General features: G+C 39.8%; 1 protein-coding gene across 8 annotated transcripts in view; it reads right to left on the bottom strand.

Moving 5' to 3' along the window:
• The window catches only part of ARL15 (ARF like GTPase 15), a 158,188-nt gene that overhangs the window by 51,927 nt on the left and 86,846 nt on the right, over positions 1–19,415 (bottom strand). The window contains exon 6 of one of the 8 annotated variants that reach the window (XM_087958437.1): positions 12,764–12,895. The exons of the other annotated variants lie outside the window; for them this stretch is intronic. Coding sequence (XP_087814563.1) covers positions 12,848–12,895 — 48 coding nt within the window. The 3' untranslated portion in view covers positions 12,764–12,847. Of the gene's footprint in view, positions 1–12,763; positions 12,896–19,415 lie in introns of those variants that run through there. 8 annotated transcript variants of the gene reach the window in all.

Below are 19,415 nucleotides of genomic sequence, written 5' to 3'. Positions count from 1 at the left end.
ACATAAAAGAAGAAGCAACATGATAAAAGACAATCCTGTCATTGCGATCATCCTCCATGTCAATAGATCTAAATAGTTCTTTCTACATCCATGTATCCTTTCCTGATATTACAGTTCCTGATTTTCCAGGTTCTTAATCATGAACTTGTGAGATAGCTCCATTATTATAAATTTCATCTGTTATTTCTTTGTTTTTATAGATTATTAAATGTTTTTATAATTAATAAGTGATTTGAAGTATTTATTCTTTTTTTTTAGTTTTGTTGTAAGTGACCATAATCATTCTGGTGATATGAACAGCTACATAAAGATAGGTAGGTAGGTAGGTAGGTGGGTGGGTAGGTAGGTAGGTAGGTAGGTGGGTAGGTAGGTAGGTAGGCAGGCAGGCAGGCAGGCAGGCAGGCAGGCAGGCAGGCAGGCAGGCAGGCACGCAGATGGATGCTTGGCCCCAATCCCAGTGGCATCTTGTTAACTCTTGAAGATCTGGTTGAAAAAGAATAGTCAACTGCACCCCATTTTTCTTTTAAAGAGGCGAATGGATTCCCGTTTTGGGATTGCAACATTTGTTGCAAACATCTTTCTGGTCACTTTTATATGCATAATATCATTTCATCCAGTTCTACCTTTGCAGGGTGGGGGTGGGTTTGAATTTTTTTTTTTTAATCCTCACTCCCTCTTTCTTTCTCTCTCTGAAAGTTTTTTGAAATCTGTTTTTGTTTTACTTTCACTAACTACAATAACAGAGAATGTGTTCGGAGATGCTTTTGGTTCGTGGTTGACAGTTCTTTTTCCCGGAGGGGTCCATAGTTATAATGTGTTTCTTCCTTGTGGGAATTGTTATGCAAACCCAGGATGCCTGGTTACTTGTCCCACACTGCAGATTGGTGGGGGACAAGTATCCTTCAGCAGATCAACCAGGAGGAGGTTGTGTTGAAGGAGCACCAGTGGACCATTGGTAGGGAAAAAGCACTGGCAAAGGGCCAGCCAAAAATAAATGCCTGTGATGGGTCGGCTGCTATGGGAGCAGTGGAGTGGGCGCAGCCACGTTCCCGTGGTTAATTTTCCTAGACCCACTCTTGGAGCCCTGGAGTAATCATATATATAGATCTGGCATTTGATTACAATGTGTGTGTAATTTTTTTCCCTTTAGTAGAGTAAAAAAACCTCTACAGAGCAATACACGACATACAGAAATCCAACATATATAATAAATGCCAGAAATAATTAATTTTACTTACAAACAAATTCAAAATAGCTAAATCATGTTATATTTATTTATCTCTTATTTTGGGTTACAATATTTAATGTATATTTCTTTATGCATAAGATTTAATATGTTTAACAAAGCCAGAATTAAAAAATAGAAGATCTATAGTATTTTACAACAGGAGAATTTAGAATAAGAAACTTGATTCAGAAAATCTTATGCTATTTGATTTGAATGTACTTTCAATGCCGGTAGCCTGGATTTTATACCTTTGCTTGTTTCCTCAAATGAAGCAGGAAGAGATTATTTGATAGCAAATGGTGATCATTACCAATATAATAAATAAATGTTCATGAAACTCTCCTTTTAACAAATTTTCCTGCATTTCACATATTTTCTTTTACTTTCTCACCTACTCTACTGGCCTACTCTACTGAGTAAAAAGCAAATAAATACACCCCAATAAAATGGGCATACAATATAATACACAAGTATAATCTTTTAAAAAACAGATTCTGTTATGCATTAAACTCAAAAGGATACACATATATGGGAGGAAGCAGGGACTGGAAGTAACCACTCACAATGTAGGTAATCATCTTTTGTTAGTTCTCTCTTCTTCCTCATCTGGATCAGTTTCAACTATGTGACTACAAAGACATGAAACACCAAAATAGCAGCAGCTACATATCCTCCTCCTGACAGTGTAATTTCTTTTGCCTTAAGGCACTGTCTAGCACTAAAATCATTGTCTGTTTACTTCCAACTGGTGCTGCCGTTGATATCAAAAAGATTTAACTCTTCCTGATATATGTCTAAAGAAAGACTCATAACTCAAATACTATGTTCAGATTAAAAGAAGCCAGTGCAGTAACTCCTGCCAGTACATTTAAAATCTAGGTGAGAATAACAGTTATTTTCAGTTCTTATAATCAATGAGGATGATCTAAAACATAAGATTTTAATTATGTCCCTCTCATCTTTCTGTTATAGCAAATTCTTCATCAATTCCATCTTTACAGAACTGTTACTTTTTAACATCCTTATTCTTAGGTCAAATACATTCAAAGAAGCTCATCAAAATATTCCTTTCCCCCATTTATATCTTTATTCCACATTCCATATTATTCCTGTTCCACTTTCAGGAACAGTAGTTTCCACTTTAAGTAATAGATACAGTAGTTCTAGATACCATTCAACTTCCTAGTACAGCTCAAATGTTTAATTACAATTCCCATCTTACTCAGCCATGAAATGTTTTAGTACTGAACTTTAATTTATTCTTCCTATAACTTATTGTTATTAACATCAGTAATTTTCAGTTTACATACTTTTTCCTTCTGCAGAATAAAATATGTTATCTGTAAGTTTTAACCTACACTTTATGGTTTGATCAGTTTGTTCTGGAAAGTGATCCTGTAAAAATTTTTCAATCAAGGACAGCATGTAAATTCCGTTAGTAAATAAGAAAAAAGAAAAAAAATCCTTGTAAATGTACAGACAATAACTTTTTCTTCTCTTTTATAAACTATTAATAAACTATTAGCAAATAATGGATAGCATGCACATTTGCTCATACAAAGGCACTTCATACCACTGATGAATACTAAAGTGATTCATAATATTACAGTTATACTAGGTATCAAAGACGTGTGAAAATGAGAAACAAATTTGAGCAGAAAGTATATGTTTATATGTTGTGAACTAAAGAAATGTAATTAATAAAGATTCATTTGCATAGCAGGATCGTAATCCTGCACTTCCTATTGGCCCATATAGTGGCAAGTTATGATTGGTTCATTCCGAGCAATCTGATTGGCTATTAGCGGGCCGAGTCCCATTGGACGAGGTTCAAACCCTATAACAACATTCATTGGTCATCCGGATGGCAGTTCACTCTATAAAAGGGTGGCTGCTAACCAGGGGTTTTTGTCTCTGTTATGCTTGTGAATAAAGAGCTGAAGTTCACGGTTTACAGTCTAGTCTCCGTTCATTAAACCCATGCCTCAAACTTAACACTGGTGACGAGGGTGGGATGCGGAGACAATAGAGCTGGCTAAACCCTACAGAGCACCAACCAAAGCACGTGGCTGAGAGCGCACCTACATCGGCAGGATGTCAAGCGGCGCTATACCACCCGCTCCTTATGACCCAGAAAAAGAAGACTGGGAGTCGTATATGGATCGTTTTCAGATATTCTTGGAAACCAACAATTTAGAGGACGTTTCCGCCAGCAAGAAAAGAGCAGTGTTTCTGACTTACTGCGGGCCTGCCGTATTCCGGGTGGCTAAAGCACTTGCAAAACCGGCTGAAGTAAAAGAAATGGATTGGGACACCCTCGCACCTCTCCTGCGGGCTCATTATGCATCCGCTGCATCAACACGGGTCCGAAGACGCGAATATTACCAGAGGGACCAACAGAAAACCCGGAGCTGCATAGTTCTGGGATTAGATGCACCACACGGGCGCAGAAGGCCTATGGAGAAAGGCAACCTCAGCTTTCCAGCGGCCGTCACCTATGCTACTGCAGCAGAAGAAACCAGGAAGTCGGCTGCTCGAAGGCGCCGCAACCACGCACCGCTTCGTCAACTCGCCCATGACACTTCACCTGGTTTAGAGAAGTTCTCAGCAAAAGCCCATCACAAGAATCGTAATCCAGAGAGTGATGAAGAAGAAGTCATCAGGATTCTGGGCAATCAAAGTCCACGAACTCTAAGGACTCCGCACAAATGCACAAGTTGTGGAGCCACCCATAAAAGACTCAACTGCAAATTCCGCTACGCACTCTGCCACGCCTGTGGGAAGAGAGGCCACATCGCACGGGCCTGCAGAAGCAAGAGAGAGTCCAACCCGAACCGAAGGGAGAGCAACCTCCGACAACCCACAAGAAACGTTCTTGTAAATCGGCATCACTTGGGTAACCAAGAGAACAACCACTCCTACAGAAACAGGGCACCGGCTCTTCAAGCAAAACGGGAAGAGGCACACCAAACGACAACCATCGGCCACGCTTCGCTACTAGACGCACAGAAAATCCAAGTGAGAGTCGCCATCGAAAACCAACCTTGCCAAATGGAAGTCGATTCGGGGTCATCCCTCTCGATGGTTTCCTGGAAAACCCTCAAACAACTCATCCCTGCCATCCGTCTCAGGATCTCAGCACCCAGAAGATCGTCCTCAGGGATTACCAGGGGAACACGATTCCAGTCGCCGGCTTGACTCAAGTCCAAGTAACTTTCAAAAATCGTAGTGCAGCACTTCCATTGACTGTCATCGATGGTAACCGGCCCAGCTTGCTAGGCCTACAATGGTTCGCCCCACTGGGGATTGAATTAGCCGGCATTCACCATGCCGAGAGCGACGATTGGGAAGAGGGCATCATCCAAGAATTCCATGACGTGTTTTCGGACAACTTAGGCAAGTACAAGGGGACCCCTATATCATTTAGCCTCAATCCAGAAGTAGCCCCTATCCGCCTTAAGCCTCGTCAAGTTCCGTTCGCCCTTAAACCCAAGATCGACGAGCAACTTGATAAGTTAATAGCCCAAGGGGTGTTGGAACCTATTGACCATGCCCGTTGGGAAACCCCAATCGTAACCCCCATCAAACCGGATGGGTCAATTAGGATTTGTGGAGATTACCGCGCCACCCTGAACCACGCACTCCAACAGAGCGCTTATCCGGTGCCTGTGGTTCAACATCTTCTCCACTCCCTGGGCGGCGGGAAGATCTTCGCAAAGTTGGACTTAGCGCAAGCGTATCAACAACTACCCGTTGATACGGAAACCGCAGAGGCACAGACTATCGTTACACACCGAGGTGCCTTTAAATGCAACAGACTCCAGTTTGGAGTGAGTGTAGCCCCAGGGATATTTCAGAGTCTAATGGAGAGACTTTTGCAAGGCATAAAAGGGGTTGTGCCGTATTTTGATGACGCTTTTAATTGCTGCCCCTAATAGAGAAGAGCTTGAACGGCGTCTCAGACTGGTCCTGCATAGATTCAAAGACGCCGGCCTTAAGGTGAAAAAAAAAAGTGTCAACTGTGTACTGAGCGGGTGGAGTTTCTTGGGTATCTCCTCGATAAACAAGGGATTCACCCCACCGAGACCAAACTCAGAGCAATTAAAAATGCCCCAAGACCTAAAAGTAAGGCTGATCTCCAGGCCTTCTTGGGACTCATTAATTTTTACAACATCTTCTTGCCTCACAAGGCAACAGTAGCGAACCCTTACATCGACTTCTCGACAAGAAAGCTATTTGGGTTTGGGGTCACAAAGAGGAGCGCTCTTTCAGAAAGGTGAAAGACTTATTAACCTCCGACGCTGTGCTAATGCAGTACAACGAGACTTTGCCATTAAATATTACATCCGATGCGTCACCGTTTGGGGTTGGAGCCATTTTGAGCCACGTGTTACCAAACGGGAATGAGGCTCCCATTGCGTACTTTTCCCGCACATTATCAAAGGCTGAACGAAACTATAGCCAACTTGACAAAGAGGCTCTTGCTATTGTATCGGCCGCGAAGCGATTTCACGAATATGTTTATGGGCGGCCCTTTACTCTAGTTACAGACCACAAGCCTTTACTCGGCATTTTAGCAGGTGATAAACCAACGCCGCATATATTGTCGCCTAGAATGACTCGCTGGTCATAATTCCTAGCAGCCTACAACTACGTACTGCAGCATCGCCCGGGGAAAGCCATTCCCCACGCTGACGCTTTGAGCCGTTCCCCACTTCCGGAAACTGTCAGCGACCCAGCTCCAACCCTCACCACGCTACAAATTGAAACTCTCAACTCGCCGCCACTAACGGCAAGGGATATCGCCGCCGACACAAAACAGGACTCTATCCTTGCAAGAGTTCTCAGTTGGGTCAAACGCGGGTGGCCAGCCGAAGAAACCCCCGCCACTTTTGCGCTGTTCAAACACCGGCAAACGGAACTATTTTCCCAGAAGGGCTGCATCCTATGGGGAGATAGAGTCGTTGTGCCAGAGAGACTACAGCGACTCGTGTTGCAAACCCTGCACGAAGGACATCCGGGCATCGTCCGCATGAAGGCTCTCGCTCGAAGCTATGCGTGGTGGCCAGGCATCGATAAACAAATTGAAGCCTGGGTGACCACGTGTAGAAACTGCCAAGAAGTCAGAAACGCCCCACCGAGAGCAATTCCCACCGAATGGGAAACTCCTCGATGCCCGTGATCCCGCATCCACATTGATTTCGCGGGACCCACTAAAGGACACATTTTTCTCCTAACCGTCGATGCTTACTCCAACTGGCTCGAAATCCACAAGATGAAAAGCACAACTACTGACTCTGTTATTAAAAAACTAGATAGATTATTTGCAACACACGGGTTTCCGGACGTTCTAGTTTCCGACAATGGACCCCAGTTCACTGCTCTCACCTTCGAACAATACTTGGCGGACCGGGGCATCCATCATGCCTTAACTTCGCCGGCTCACCCTGCGGCAAACGGTAGGGTGGAACGGATGGTCCAATTCGTTAAAAAGACACTACAAAAAATGGATCCGGGGGACATTGAGGCTAGATTGAACAAAATACTCTTACTACAGCACATTACCCCCCACAGTGTCACCAACAAGACTCCAGCCGAACTTTTAATGGGGCGGAAGCTTCGCTCCCACCTCGACCGATTACACCCGTCGTATTCGCCAGAGAAACCTTGTGGATCCAGCGGAACGTATCGCCAATTCAAGGTAGGCGACTTGGTCTATGCCAAAAACCTTTCCGGCGAACCGTTGTGGGTCCCAGCCACCATAGTCTACCTCACTGGCCCTAGATCTTACCGCCTTAAGACGACAGACGGCAAGATATGGAAACGCCACATAGATCAACTTCGATCTCGTTTACAGCCCAATATCCGTGACCTCCCGGACTTCCAAACTCAGGGGGGAGGGAGTGCCGAGGGGGACGAGGGCCGTATAGACGACGATGTAATCGAGGACAGGCAGCCGCTAAACCGAGTACTCGCGCCACCTGAAGAGGGTCCAGGATCGGGGGCATCCTCCCCACAGAGGAACACCATAGTGGAAACATGCCCGCCCGATCCAGGAATGGACTTAAGGGACCCTGATAGTATCTAAAACAGCACCGCGGAATCAACCCCGTGTGAAGACGAGCCTTGCGTTCCGCCGGAACCGAACTTTAAACAAAAACCGGTGGAACAGCGAAAATCGAATAGGCAGGTAAAACGACCTGCATACCTGCGCGATTACGTCACCACGGCCGTCAAATGGAACCCAGGGGGGAGGGGTGTTGTGAACTAAAGAAATGTAATTAATAAAGATTCATTTGCATAACAGGATCGTAATCCTGCACTTCCTATTGGCCCATATAGTGGCAAGTTATGATTGGTTCATTCCAAGCAATCTGATTGGCTATTAGCGGGCCGAGTCCCATTGGACGAGGTTCAAACCCTATAACAACATTCATTGGTCATCCGGATGGCAGTTCACTCTATAAAAGGGTGGCTGCTAACCGGGGTTTTTTGTCTCTGTTATGCTTGTGAATAAAGAGCTGAAGTTCACGGTTTACAGTCTAGTCTCCGTTCATTAAACCCATGCCTCAAACTTAACATTATATGTCTTGATAAGCCAGCTTGGTTGCTTTATGCCTTCTTACATATTTTCAGAAATGAATTGCTACAACTTCAAAAATAAACACATAGGTAAAACTATACAATACCCGAGTAATTACAAAACAATGGCTACTTTTGTGTAGTGGTTAAGGCACAGAACTAGAAACTAGGAAACCATGAGTTCTAGTGCTCGCTTTTGAGAAAAATCAGCCAAATGACTTAGGGTTGGTTAGTCTCTCAGTCTAACCTATATCACAGGGTTGCTCTTGTGGGGGAAATAGACAGGAGTACTATGTATGCTGCATTGAGTTGTACAAAATAAAGATGCCGTATAAATCTAGTAAATAAACTAGAAAGAAATGTATTGCTTTGTTTTTCCTAGTTAAGCACCATTAGGTCAGATCCACCTTCCAGTTCTGGTGATTATATGAACCAATATTGTGCCCTCTGCCCATTGACTTACTTCTAGTGCTGTATTTAAATAATCTCACTGATCCTTCTTTAACTTCTTGTTTTTAATTCATAATGACCTCTTTGGAGTCTTCCCTTTTAACCAGCAATACTCATATTCATATTTCAGCTTGTTAACATTTTGACCAAATTTAATCACAACTGTGATATTTTCCAGTTCTGCCATTCTTATATTCATTATATATGATAAACAAAGATGGGAGAGTATTCATCCTTGTCTCATTCCTCTCCTGATTCTGACTAATACTGTTTTTCCAATACTCACAGTTCCTGTAGCATGTTCTTCTTCACTGTGAGGTTCAAAAAATACCTTCTGACCTTCGTTTAAACCTTATTATATTCCATACTCTGACATAGTCTACACCAAGGGTGTCAAACTCAAGGATCGGCCTGTGGGGTGCTTAAATCTGGCCTGTGGGGCTGGCCTGGAAATAGCAAAGGATCAGCCTGTGGTGCCTCTGTCAGCCAAAATAGGGCACGGGGGTGTGTGCATGTGGCCCCCCATTTTCAGCCTGGATGGCCTCTTGCAGCATTCTGCCGGCCAAAATGGAGTGCGGGGGTCTGCACACAGCCCCCCCCCCCCATTTTGCCTGGCAGGGTGCTGCAGAGTGTCTGTCCCATCACTACCACCCCAGGCAGGGAACTACAATGCTGATCTGGCCATCAAAGAAATCCAGTTTGACACCCCTAGTCCACATTATCAAGGGTCTTACTATAATAAATAAATCCAAGATTAATCTGCTCATATTCTTCAACTTGCACTAATGGTAGCTGTCTTTGCTCAAGTCTCCCTGCTTTCTGAGAAACCTGCCTGTTTCTTTTATGTTTGTTTCTCCATGCCCGTCTCTATTCTTCTGTATTAAAATTTAAACTAAACTTTATTTAGTGAAGAATTAGTGCAATAATTTAGTTGTTCCCCCATTCTCCGTTCTTCAATATAGATACACAGAGTGATGTTTGACAATCTCTATACCACATATGCCTTTTCCCCCTATTTCCTCTGTTAATTTTAACTGCTTCTTCTCCTGCAGCTTTAAAGAGCTTAGTGAGTATTTCGTCTGTACCTAATGTTTTCCTTTTTGACAGCTTATATTTTGACTGCTGTACCTCACTTTCTAGTATAGTTGGTTTCTGGCGATTTATTCTTTGTCTATAAATAATTCTGTCATTCTGTAATCCTATTTGTAAAGACTTTCAGTACAGTCTTCCCATCTTCCTTTAGACTAATTTGCCTCTATCAGATATCTGAAGATAAACAGGCTCAGACCTGGTTAAGGATTGGTTGGGAGACACAAGGGAATTCCAGGGCTGTATTTAGACTGGAAAATCAAAACATGCCCTGGAAGAAGGCAATTTTCTTACATATTGTTGCAACCTCTCCACCCCAAACCCCTTGGCATTTTAACTTACCAACAAATGTATTATTCTATAGTCTCATTTGTAAGAATTTTAAAATACAAATTCCATATTTCTTTTTCCTGATTCACACTATCAGATTTGTCATTCCACTTGAATATTTCTACTTTAGCTGCAAACTTTCCTATGATTTCTCTGATCATCTTTATTTTCATTATATTCCTGTATTTGTTGATATTCTTAATGAAGATATTTCTCTTTATCTTTCTTTGATCCTGGGAGTTGACCAATACTTCACTGTTTTGTGGCTATTATATCAGCTGATTCTCAAAATCACATGGATCTTCTTTAAAATGCGGGACTATTTTATTCCACTTTAGTTTTTACAATGTCTCTTATCTCTTTCTGCAGCTCCTCAAACTCCCCTGGAAATATGTTAGGCGCATATTTGTTAAGTATCTCTTCCTTATAACTGACTCTGGTTGTTATCTTCTCTAGATCATATCTTAATATGCCTTCTCTCCTTCATTTTCTAAGTATAGTCCATGTTTTAAGGGTATGACTCAAACTCTTAATCATTAAGCTACTATCATGACAGAACCAAATCCTACTGTTACAGAAAGCAGAAGAAAGAAAGAAATTGTCAGGCTACTAAATAGCATTTATCTCTATTTATTTGATTCTTAAAGGACAAATCTGCCATGTTGCTAATGATATGAAAAACTGAATTATAACTAATAAAAATAGTGTACAGAAGCCAGTAACAACTATTGGATTAGAATAAAGTTATTTTAATTAAAAAAGAAGTATGACTTTAACAGTATTTCAAATTTTTCAGATTGTATGTTTTAAACCTAAAGGACTGCCTATACAAAGTGCTTCCAGACTGGAAAATACTTTCTTTACAGAATGTAATTGTAAACCAGATAGATATAACCCACAGGTTATCTTCAACTTATGACTATTTGTTTAGTAACTGTTCAAAGTCAGAATGGTGCTAAAAAAACCTTATGATCAGTCTTCGCACTCATGACTATTATGGCATTTCGTGCACACACAATCGTGATTTGGACACTTGGCAATGTTCACATATTTACAATGGTTGCAGTGTCCCATGGCCACATGACAGACATTGGTGACCTTCCCAGGAGGTTCAGACAAGCAAAGTCAATGAGGAAGCTGGCAAGGAAGGTCCCAAGTTGCAGTCACATGAACTTCTCACTTAATGACCATGATGATTTGTTTAATAGTCACAACAAAAAAATGTAATGAGTTTGGGTGTAGTCTTATGATGCATCACCTACTGATTTCTTTTGTGGTTATAAATTGAGGACTACTCGTATAGAAAGTTTTCTTAATTATGGAATAGCATTCATTTATCCATTAAATTCTGAATGGATTTTTTTAAAGAAAGCGTAAAAGTTTACTTTTTCAACTGATTTTACTGTGATTTAATGCTATTATTATATTGAATATATACACAGAGATACTGATTTTTTTAAAAGTTTTATTATAATTCTATATCTTAACACTCTCCAAGATTTCTGGAAATGTTAAGCAAATTATAAATATTTCTAAATAATTATATAAAAAAATAAAAATGGACAGTGAAAAACATAGTAACTTAAAAATCTATTATTTTTAATCAGCAAGAAAAAAAGCCAATTTAAACACAAATTTAAATAAAAATTTCCAATGAATTCATCAAATATTACCTCAATCATGTGTAAATTTGATCCTCAACTCATGTAAGGTCCCAGACTAACATGCCTGGAAACATGTTTAGATTTCATTTTTATTCTGATGCATTTGGTGTGGGGGTTCCATTCCAAATGAATTTAAAAATATTCCCATTTAGCAGCCATCTCCAAATGGATACTCTTCAGACCTATCATCTTAATTCTCATCACCTTCAGTCATCCAGAACAATGATCATTTCTTAAATGATACTGGCCCTGTTGGTTGCAGTTATGCATTATTTATTTGGGAGACAGAGTTCAAATAGAGACATTAAGAAATTTAAACATAGTTTAGCTGGTAGAGGTATTAATTTAGGAGAGAAATACATTTTAAAATTACTATGCCATTATTCAGTTATGTAAGACTAAACAAATGTTCTTGGAATATTTTAAAACATACATTTTAAAATCCGATTTGAAAAAATAATTTAGTGATATTTTATGAAGTATATAATTTTCTTGAAAGGAATCTTGGTTTCTTTTGCATAAGACTCAAATAATTTTAAATAAATTGGCTCTAGAAACTGCTCATGAGACACATCATCTTCTGATATAGCAGTCTGAAATGCTCCTTCCTTATTCAATTTAGATAGAGGGGGGAAAACAGTAATTAAAAAAATAATCAAAGCTCTTCTAGGATTGCCTTGTTAAACTTCCCTGCTTTTTGGTTCTTGGTCTGTCAAGCCACGGACCTTAACAAAATGCTCAGTTTTGCCAGCTTCAGTTGATCACTTCAAACCTTTCTTGAGGGCTGACCTCTACTGATTAACATTATTTAGATTTTAATATTTTTTCTGAATCACCAAATTTAAGGAAACCACTACTGAAGAGCATTTTTATTGCCTAATTACAAAAGCAATCTGAGATTTCAAAAAGTCGAATACATTTGACTATGTTGGCTCTAGTTCTAATTTATTTTCAAAAGCATTGTGCCAACATTAGACCATAAAAATAAATTCTTGAGTTTAAAGTACTTAATAAATGTGACACAATCAATGAACCCAGATCACAATTTGTTCAATACAGGTAGTCCTTGACATACCACCACAATTGAGCTCAACATTTCTGTTGTTAAATAAGACATTTGTTAAGCGAGTTTTGCCCCATTTTATGACCTTTTTGCCGTAATTGTTAAGTGAAGTAACCTGGCTGTTAAGTAAATCTGGCTACCCCATGGACTTTGCTTAACAGGAGGTTGCAAAAGGTGATTGATCACATGACTTTGGGGACCAGTTATCAAGCATCCTGAATTTTGATCACATGATCATAGGGATGCTGCAAAGGTCATAACTGAAAAACAATCATAAGTCACTTTTTTCAATGCCATTGTAACTTTGAATGGTCACTACATGAACTGTAGTAAGTCAAGGATTACCTGTGTATACTTTATCCTGTCCTTTTGGGTACATTCCTCATAAGGTTGCTTACATGGTAAGGGCAGTATCATATTTAAAAGAAAACACTAAAAACATCAACTCTTTTCAAAGGTGAAATAAAATAGATCAGCTGCAGGGTCCACCTATAAATTGTGAACAAAATGAGAAAATTAGAAGTTCAACATTTATGATATCATAATCAAAATATTTTCTGTTCTTTGTAGTAGCTGATCTTACCTATCTTGAGGACAAACCAAACACAACCAGGAGTCATAACTCTTGAGCTAGTTCACATTGTCTAGCTAGGCAGTTCTACAAAGCATTTGAGGGTTTTAAAGGTCAAGCAGAAATCAAATGGTAGTTGCTGAAAATATCCAACCAAGGGAAGTCTACCATCCTTTGGAGGTAGTACTTCCCCTTTGCTGGATATGTTTAAAAATATAGATAGATAGATATATTTGTGATAGGTGTTTAGAAACCTAAAAAGAATAGGGGTTGGAATCAGTAGTTGTTTCCAACCCAAACAGAACACTTGCACAATCAGTGAGAAACAAGGTAAATGACCATGTTTTAATTCTATCTATTCTATAAAGTATAGGTAGTGAATACCTTCACAAAAATATTTAGAAAAAGTTCAACTCTTCAAACAAATTCAATTCAACTCTTCAAACCAATTGCCTTATTGTTTAAATTTCTTTCTCATTTTGTTATTTCTTTATTTATCATATTAATACAGCCACCCATCTCATGTGATATGACACTGGTATACAAACAGTCAATTTTAAAAACATTCAAAAAGGTCAACAATTAATATTATTATGAAATGGCTAAGAGAGGGTATCAGATTATGGACAATGGAACCTCCTCATCAGATTACAATTCCTTTGTGACCTCCAAGCCTGTTCACACAACCAGGTTTTAAGGAAATGCTGAAAAAATTAACTGACAACAAAGACAGTAAAAGTCAAGTACACAACCAAGACAGTATAATTACTTCTGAACAGATTTCTGTTATGCAAACTACATTTTGTAAATCTTTTCAAACAACAGTACTGTAATATGAAAAGGTATCAAGTTCAGGTAGGTAATCATCTGTTAGCCAACATTTTTATATCTAGTGCAAAAAAGCACATTTATACTCATAGCATGTTCAAAACTAATTAGCATATATAAAACATGTACCACATAGGAACAAATAATTGCTTTGTAAGAGATAAAACATAAAGTTCTGGCTTGCTTAGCAGTGTTTAGTGTTTTTGCTTCCTGTAAATTGCTCACTGAGACATTTTTCTCCTGTTCAATTTAGAATGTCTGCCTTTTTTGCATGTTATTAAATAAAATATCTCTCCAAAGCATTTTAAATAAACATTTAACTGTATAACAATACTAAAACAGACACTTAATTATAAAAAACATGTCAGTACACATATGGCAGCAAGATGAATTATGGACATCTGGATCACTTTTGGCAAGAAATACAGTTAAAAGTCTACAGCCAAATTTAGCAATCTGTCACTAACAATGTGTACATTCATTTTTGAAGATACTAAGGCCTTAAAGTGATTTTTAGAATATATTTATTCATCAGCTTTTCAGATCTCCTTAAAAGAACAAACAGGTGACAAAACATATTGCTCAAATTGCCCAGAGCTATATAAACAGGAAAATTTTTGACTCTCTCTCAACAGACACAACAGCATTCATAATTTAAAAGCAGCTCTAATGCTTCACTGATGTATGCCGAAACCTAGGATCAAAATACATTTTTATGACTAACTGATAATCCAAACAGAATCTGAGGGTTTGGTCAATTTAGAGTAGCAGCATTGCTAGTAAAACAATATAATAGTCAGCAAATATTACAATAAAAAGATTAACTTTAGGAAGAGTTTATCTGATGATTTACAAGACAGCATCAGCAACACTAAAAGGAAGCTAAAGATAAACAATTGCACATGAACGCAGCAGTATCCGGGCATTCAGCTTCATGCTACTCCATACCAGCCCCCCAGCCCCCCCCAAAAAAACATGATCCACAGTTGAAATGCACTCCAGTATGTCTCTTCTCTTGTTCAAAATGACAACTAAGATATAGAGAACAGCTTCTCTGTTTTAAAGCATATATAGGTTAATATGCAAAGAAGAAACCCTTTAGGCAATCTGATCTTTGACATTCAAATTACTGGAGATAAGAAAGTATATAAATTATGATTTGGTGGACCTGGTGGTTTAGTAAGAATGCCTTCCTTTTGGAAATGTATCTATTTATTCAATCAATTTGTATAACTGCTTATCCAGCATAGTAATCAGAAGAGCAGAATGGTTATAATTCATTAATAATATATTTGCTGGCATGAAGGTGTTTTGGCATCTATATTCCTATGAATGAAGGCCTTTTAGATTTTCCTTCAAACAATAGAAAATTTATCCACTCTAGTTTTAATTCTCAGGCTTCTTTTTTTAGTCTCTGATAATGTGACTCCAATAACGCAGACTCTTAGCTCAAATCAAAAACTATTCAGACAAGGAGGGGCTATTCTGCACTTATCCTAATATGCAGCTTCCAATGCAGTATAAACTGGTATTATATAGATTTCCTGGGCCATCAGGAACAGCTATACTCCTATTTAACAATCCTCTTGTATATAGCCTAAATTAGATATCAATGCCTCTAAATACTTATTTCCTTTCCAAAGTTCCCCAAATAATTTGGAGCTAGTTTTTTTTTTAAACAGTTGACTCAACAGAAGAGAGATAAAAGTGTACATTATAAACTAACATTTTGATGAGCTATAGTAATAACCTTTACTATGAGAATACAGCTATCAAATTGTAAAATAGCCATGGGTAACTTATGTCAGCTACAGCTTGCATCAATCTTGTTAACACCCCTTTTATTATTTCAAAAGAATGTAAAGTGATATTTCAAGTTTTGTTTGTATTACTGTGTTTCTTTGGGTAATCCCATAGTTGATCCAGCCCATGAAACAAACTCATTCTTTGCTTCAATAAAACATGTTTGCTGAAATCTGAAAGCAGTACAAAGATCTGAAGCCCAATTGCTAGACAAATGTGCTTGCCAGACACATGTACAAACCTATCTTAGCAGACAGCTACATTCTTCCAAGACCAATCATTCAAAAATAATATAAAATGGCTGATTATAAATAAATCCTCAACAAAAATGGAGATTAAAAATACGTAAAAACATAAATGCAACCATGTTGAGAAATACCTTGAGAAATTTATCTTACAATTTTTGGTTAAATAATTGAACTCTGATTTGTAAAATCATCATTGATAATGTATTTAATTTTATTTAAAATTTAAAATTAATTGTATTTGTTGTAAAATCAACAAAAATTCAAGAATGGAATAAATACAAAAAACAATCACATTTTTAAAAATTAATAATGTTTCTTCAAAAATTTAAAGCGCTGAAAGTAAATTTAGATTTGTTTGAACATTTTAGTATCCAGCAAGAATTATTTTCCCATTTTATCAAACTTTCAAGTTCTCATGATTACAAAACAGTATATTTGGGATAGAAAATACTATATAATCAGCTACAATCTAATGTACCATCACTTAAGAGAAGAAATCAACTGCTTACTAATTATTAAAGAGCCTCTGTGGCGCAGAGGAGTGCAGTATTGCAAGCTACTTTTGCAGCCAGCTGCCTACAATTTGGCAGTTCAAATCCCACCAGACTCAAGGTTGACTCAGCCTTCCATCCTTCCGAGGTGGGTAAAATGAGGACCCAGATTGTTGGGGGCAATAGGCTGACTCTGTAAACTGCTTAGAGAGGGCTGTTAAACACTATAAAGCGGTATACAAGTCTAAGTTCTATTGCTATTATAAATGATAAACTGAAGTTATTTATTTAGCCAAATGCCTACCTTTATCTTAACATGTCTAATTGGAGGTTGGGGTGAGCTTTTTATTGTTGTTAACTTAGAATGAAAAAACTTTGTTGATTTAATGAAAATTTTAAAGTAACTTTTCTTTCATTTGAATCATTTGCCAACTCCCAAATGAAGATTCTTTTATGATTTTGTACCACTTACTATGCAAAAGCATCTTATGTTCAAACTACAAAACAACAACCAATGCTATAACATTTTATATAGTAAAAAGGATAGAGGAAAGGAAACACAAGTAAAAATGCTGTAATGGGCCAATTCCATTGTGTGCCAAGCCTCACGTGAGTAACCTCAATAGTTCCAGTACATGCCAGGTCTCACGTAGGCTGAAAGCAGGTACCAGGAACAAGGCCATTAAACACGTCACAAGGGCAGTTAACTGAAAGGCAGGCGTTGGTTTGCTAGTTTAAATTTACCATGGCATTGTGATTGGAAGATGCGATACATCCACTAACATTCCTACGCGTGTAACATAATGATTGGATGGAGCTCACCTCTTTGTATGTTCTTAATAAAAAGAGTTCCCCTAACTCTGATCGGGCAGCTCACCCAAGATAGAACTTGCGTTGGTGTCTTTCTTGATGCATTCGACCACCCAGTGAGAAGCCTTCCATATGCGGAGCAAAGCCGCAATTGGTGACCCGACGTGATCCATTAAAAGAAATGGGTGCGTTTATCTTCGACTGCTTATCTCACCCGGCCGGACGAGCCAGTTGCAACTCAGGGACGCCGTCTCATGTCACGGATCCCTCCCCAGGAATCTTCCTTAAAGAAGACATCCTCCCTTCAGCAGCAGAGCGACATTTTTCCTCCCCCCCCCTCCCCTGATTCTCCCAAACCACAGGTATACTACCGCCAACTGCCAGACCCTACTTGGAAGGGTCCTGCTGCTCTCCTCACCTGGGGTCATGGCTACGCAGCCATCCAGCTTCCAGATCGTGTCCTGTGGGTTCCTGGACGGCACATCAGACCATACCACCCCAAGGTAGAAAAGTCACCACCTGCAGACATATCAACATGATTCGTCCCGTGCCTTGCCGACCCTCTTCCTCCTTCTTGCCGCACATGCCTCCAAGGTCTCCATTCCGTCTCAAGTGACGTACTTCACGCCAGGCACTCCCTCCTGCTGACCTGCACCGCATCTGGGGACATCTTTCCCCCTACCTCAGATGGTCAACGCTCCCTAAGCCGTGGCCCCACATCTCCAGCAATGCTTCCTTCCAGATCAACACTTTTGAACATCCCCCTCGAACTACACTCCTCATACTTCGCCCCACTGCCACCACCTATTATTGCTCCGGTCGACGCCTCTATGATTCCATAAGCAACATTTATGAATCCTGGACAGTCCTTAGATCCCGTTCACCTCGTCATTATCACAGACAATTCGCAAGTCAGCCTGACATTTATGCTCAGGCCACCCCTTTCTACATCGGATTAAGAGATCGCAGAACTCTGCCAGCGCATCAGATGGTTGCACCCCTGCCTGACCAAAACCACGCAGGCAGGCTCCACTCAACTAACTCTCATCTACCATACCCAACAACCGCAGAAGTGCCTTCCCTACGGGAAAAACTTGCCAAAACAATGGGACCATGTACCATCTATGCAAAAGGAACTCAAAAACTATTTGCTACGATCCCAAGACAGCTGTACGTCTCAACGTCACCTTATGGGCGGGACTTCCAAGAACCTCTGGCAGATCCGATCCTGAGGGGAAGGAAAACTTTATTACCTAAACCACACCACCGTGCTCAAGGACGGTACTAACCCAATTGTTTTAATCTTTGATGTTTGTGCTGCTTGTTCTAAACCAGGGGGACATTCATGCGGGTCGGATGACTGGAAATCAACGTACGCCCACAATCATAAATACTTGTGTCATACGCCCATTAACTGGGCCATGGGAACCCCAACCAATGGACCCCTTGTGGAGGTTCCATTGAGTGCTCGGGTTAGTCTTGTGTCTGTGATTATACTGGGGAGGGTACTCAGGTTGCAATCATCTGTCACATTTGAAACGAATATCAGGGTCTACCACAGACAATAAGGTAGAAATCACTATCTCCAGGCAACACCCTGCCTTGGAAACTTATGGTATAGGGATTGATGGCACAGGAATAGACCCAAATACTTACATTACCATAAAAACTGAAATAATTTATGAAGGCAAGGAAACATCATTAGGCTGGTCAGTATATAATAATTTAAGGAAATTAGAAAAAGCCCTGATACCAGCATTATTGCAAAAAACTTGTTCATGGATATGGCAGAAAAAATTGCAAAACAACTTGCAGTAACCAATTGTTTTGTCTGTGGGGGAACCACCACAGGAGAACAATGGCCGTGGCAAGCCTTAGAAGCCTCGCCATCTCTGTTTAATAACATGTCTTCTGTAGGAAACATAACAGCTAGAATAGCTTCCGATCCACTTATCTGGACAATTACCACTAACTTAATTGGTAGAAACTGTTTTTCCGAAATGGGTCCACTCCAGTAGGACACCTCCTTTGCTTAGGTACATGGGATAACTCCTACCAGACTTGGACAGCACCTGACAATGCTACCACCACACCTGCCAAATTCAACACCTCCCTCCTACCTTATCTCTATGACACAACATCCTCCCAAATTTGGACAGCTCCAAATAACATGTATTGGTTTGTGGTAACCTAGCCTATCCGTCCCTTCCAGCAGATTGGCAAGGGTCATGTGTATTGGGGTGGATAAGACCTTCCTT

The sequence above is a fragment of the Notechis scutatus genome, chromosome 2, assembly GCF_049901735.1.
Source record: "Notechis scutatus isolate UNSWTSFEM ecotype Mainland chromosome 2, rNotScu1.2, whole genome shotgun sequence".
In the NCBI taxonomy this organism is placed as follows: domain Eukaryota; kingdom Metazoa; phylum Chordata; class Lepidosauria; order Squamata; family Elapidae; genus Notechis; species Notechis scutatus.
Note: the sequence above shows the minus strand (reverse complement) of the source record. Positions and strands in the feature narration are given on the sequence as shown.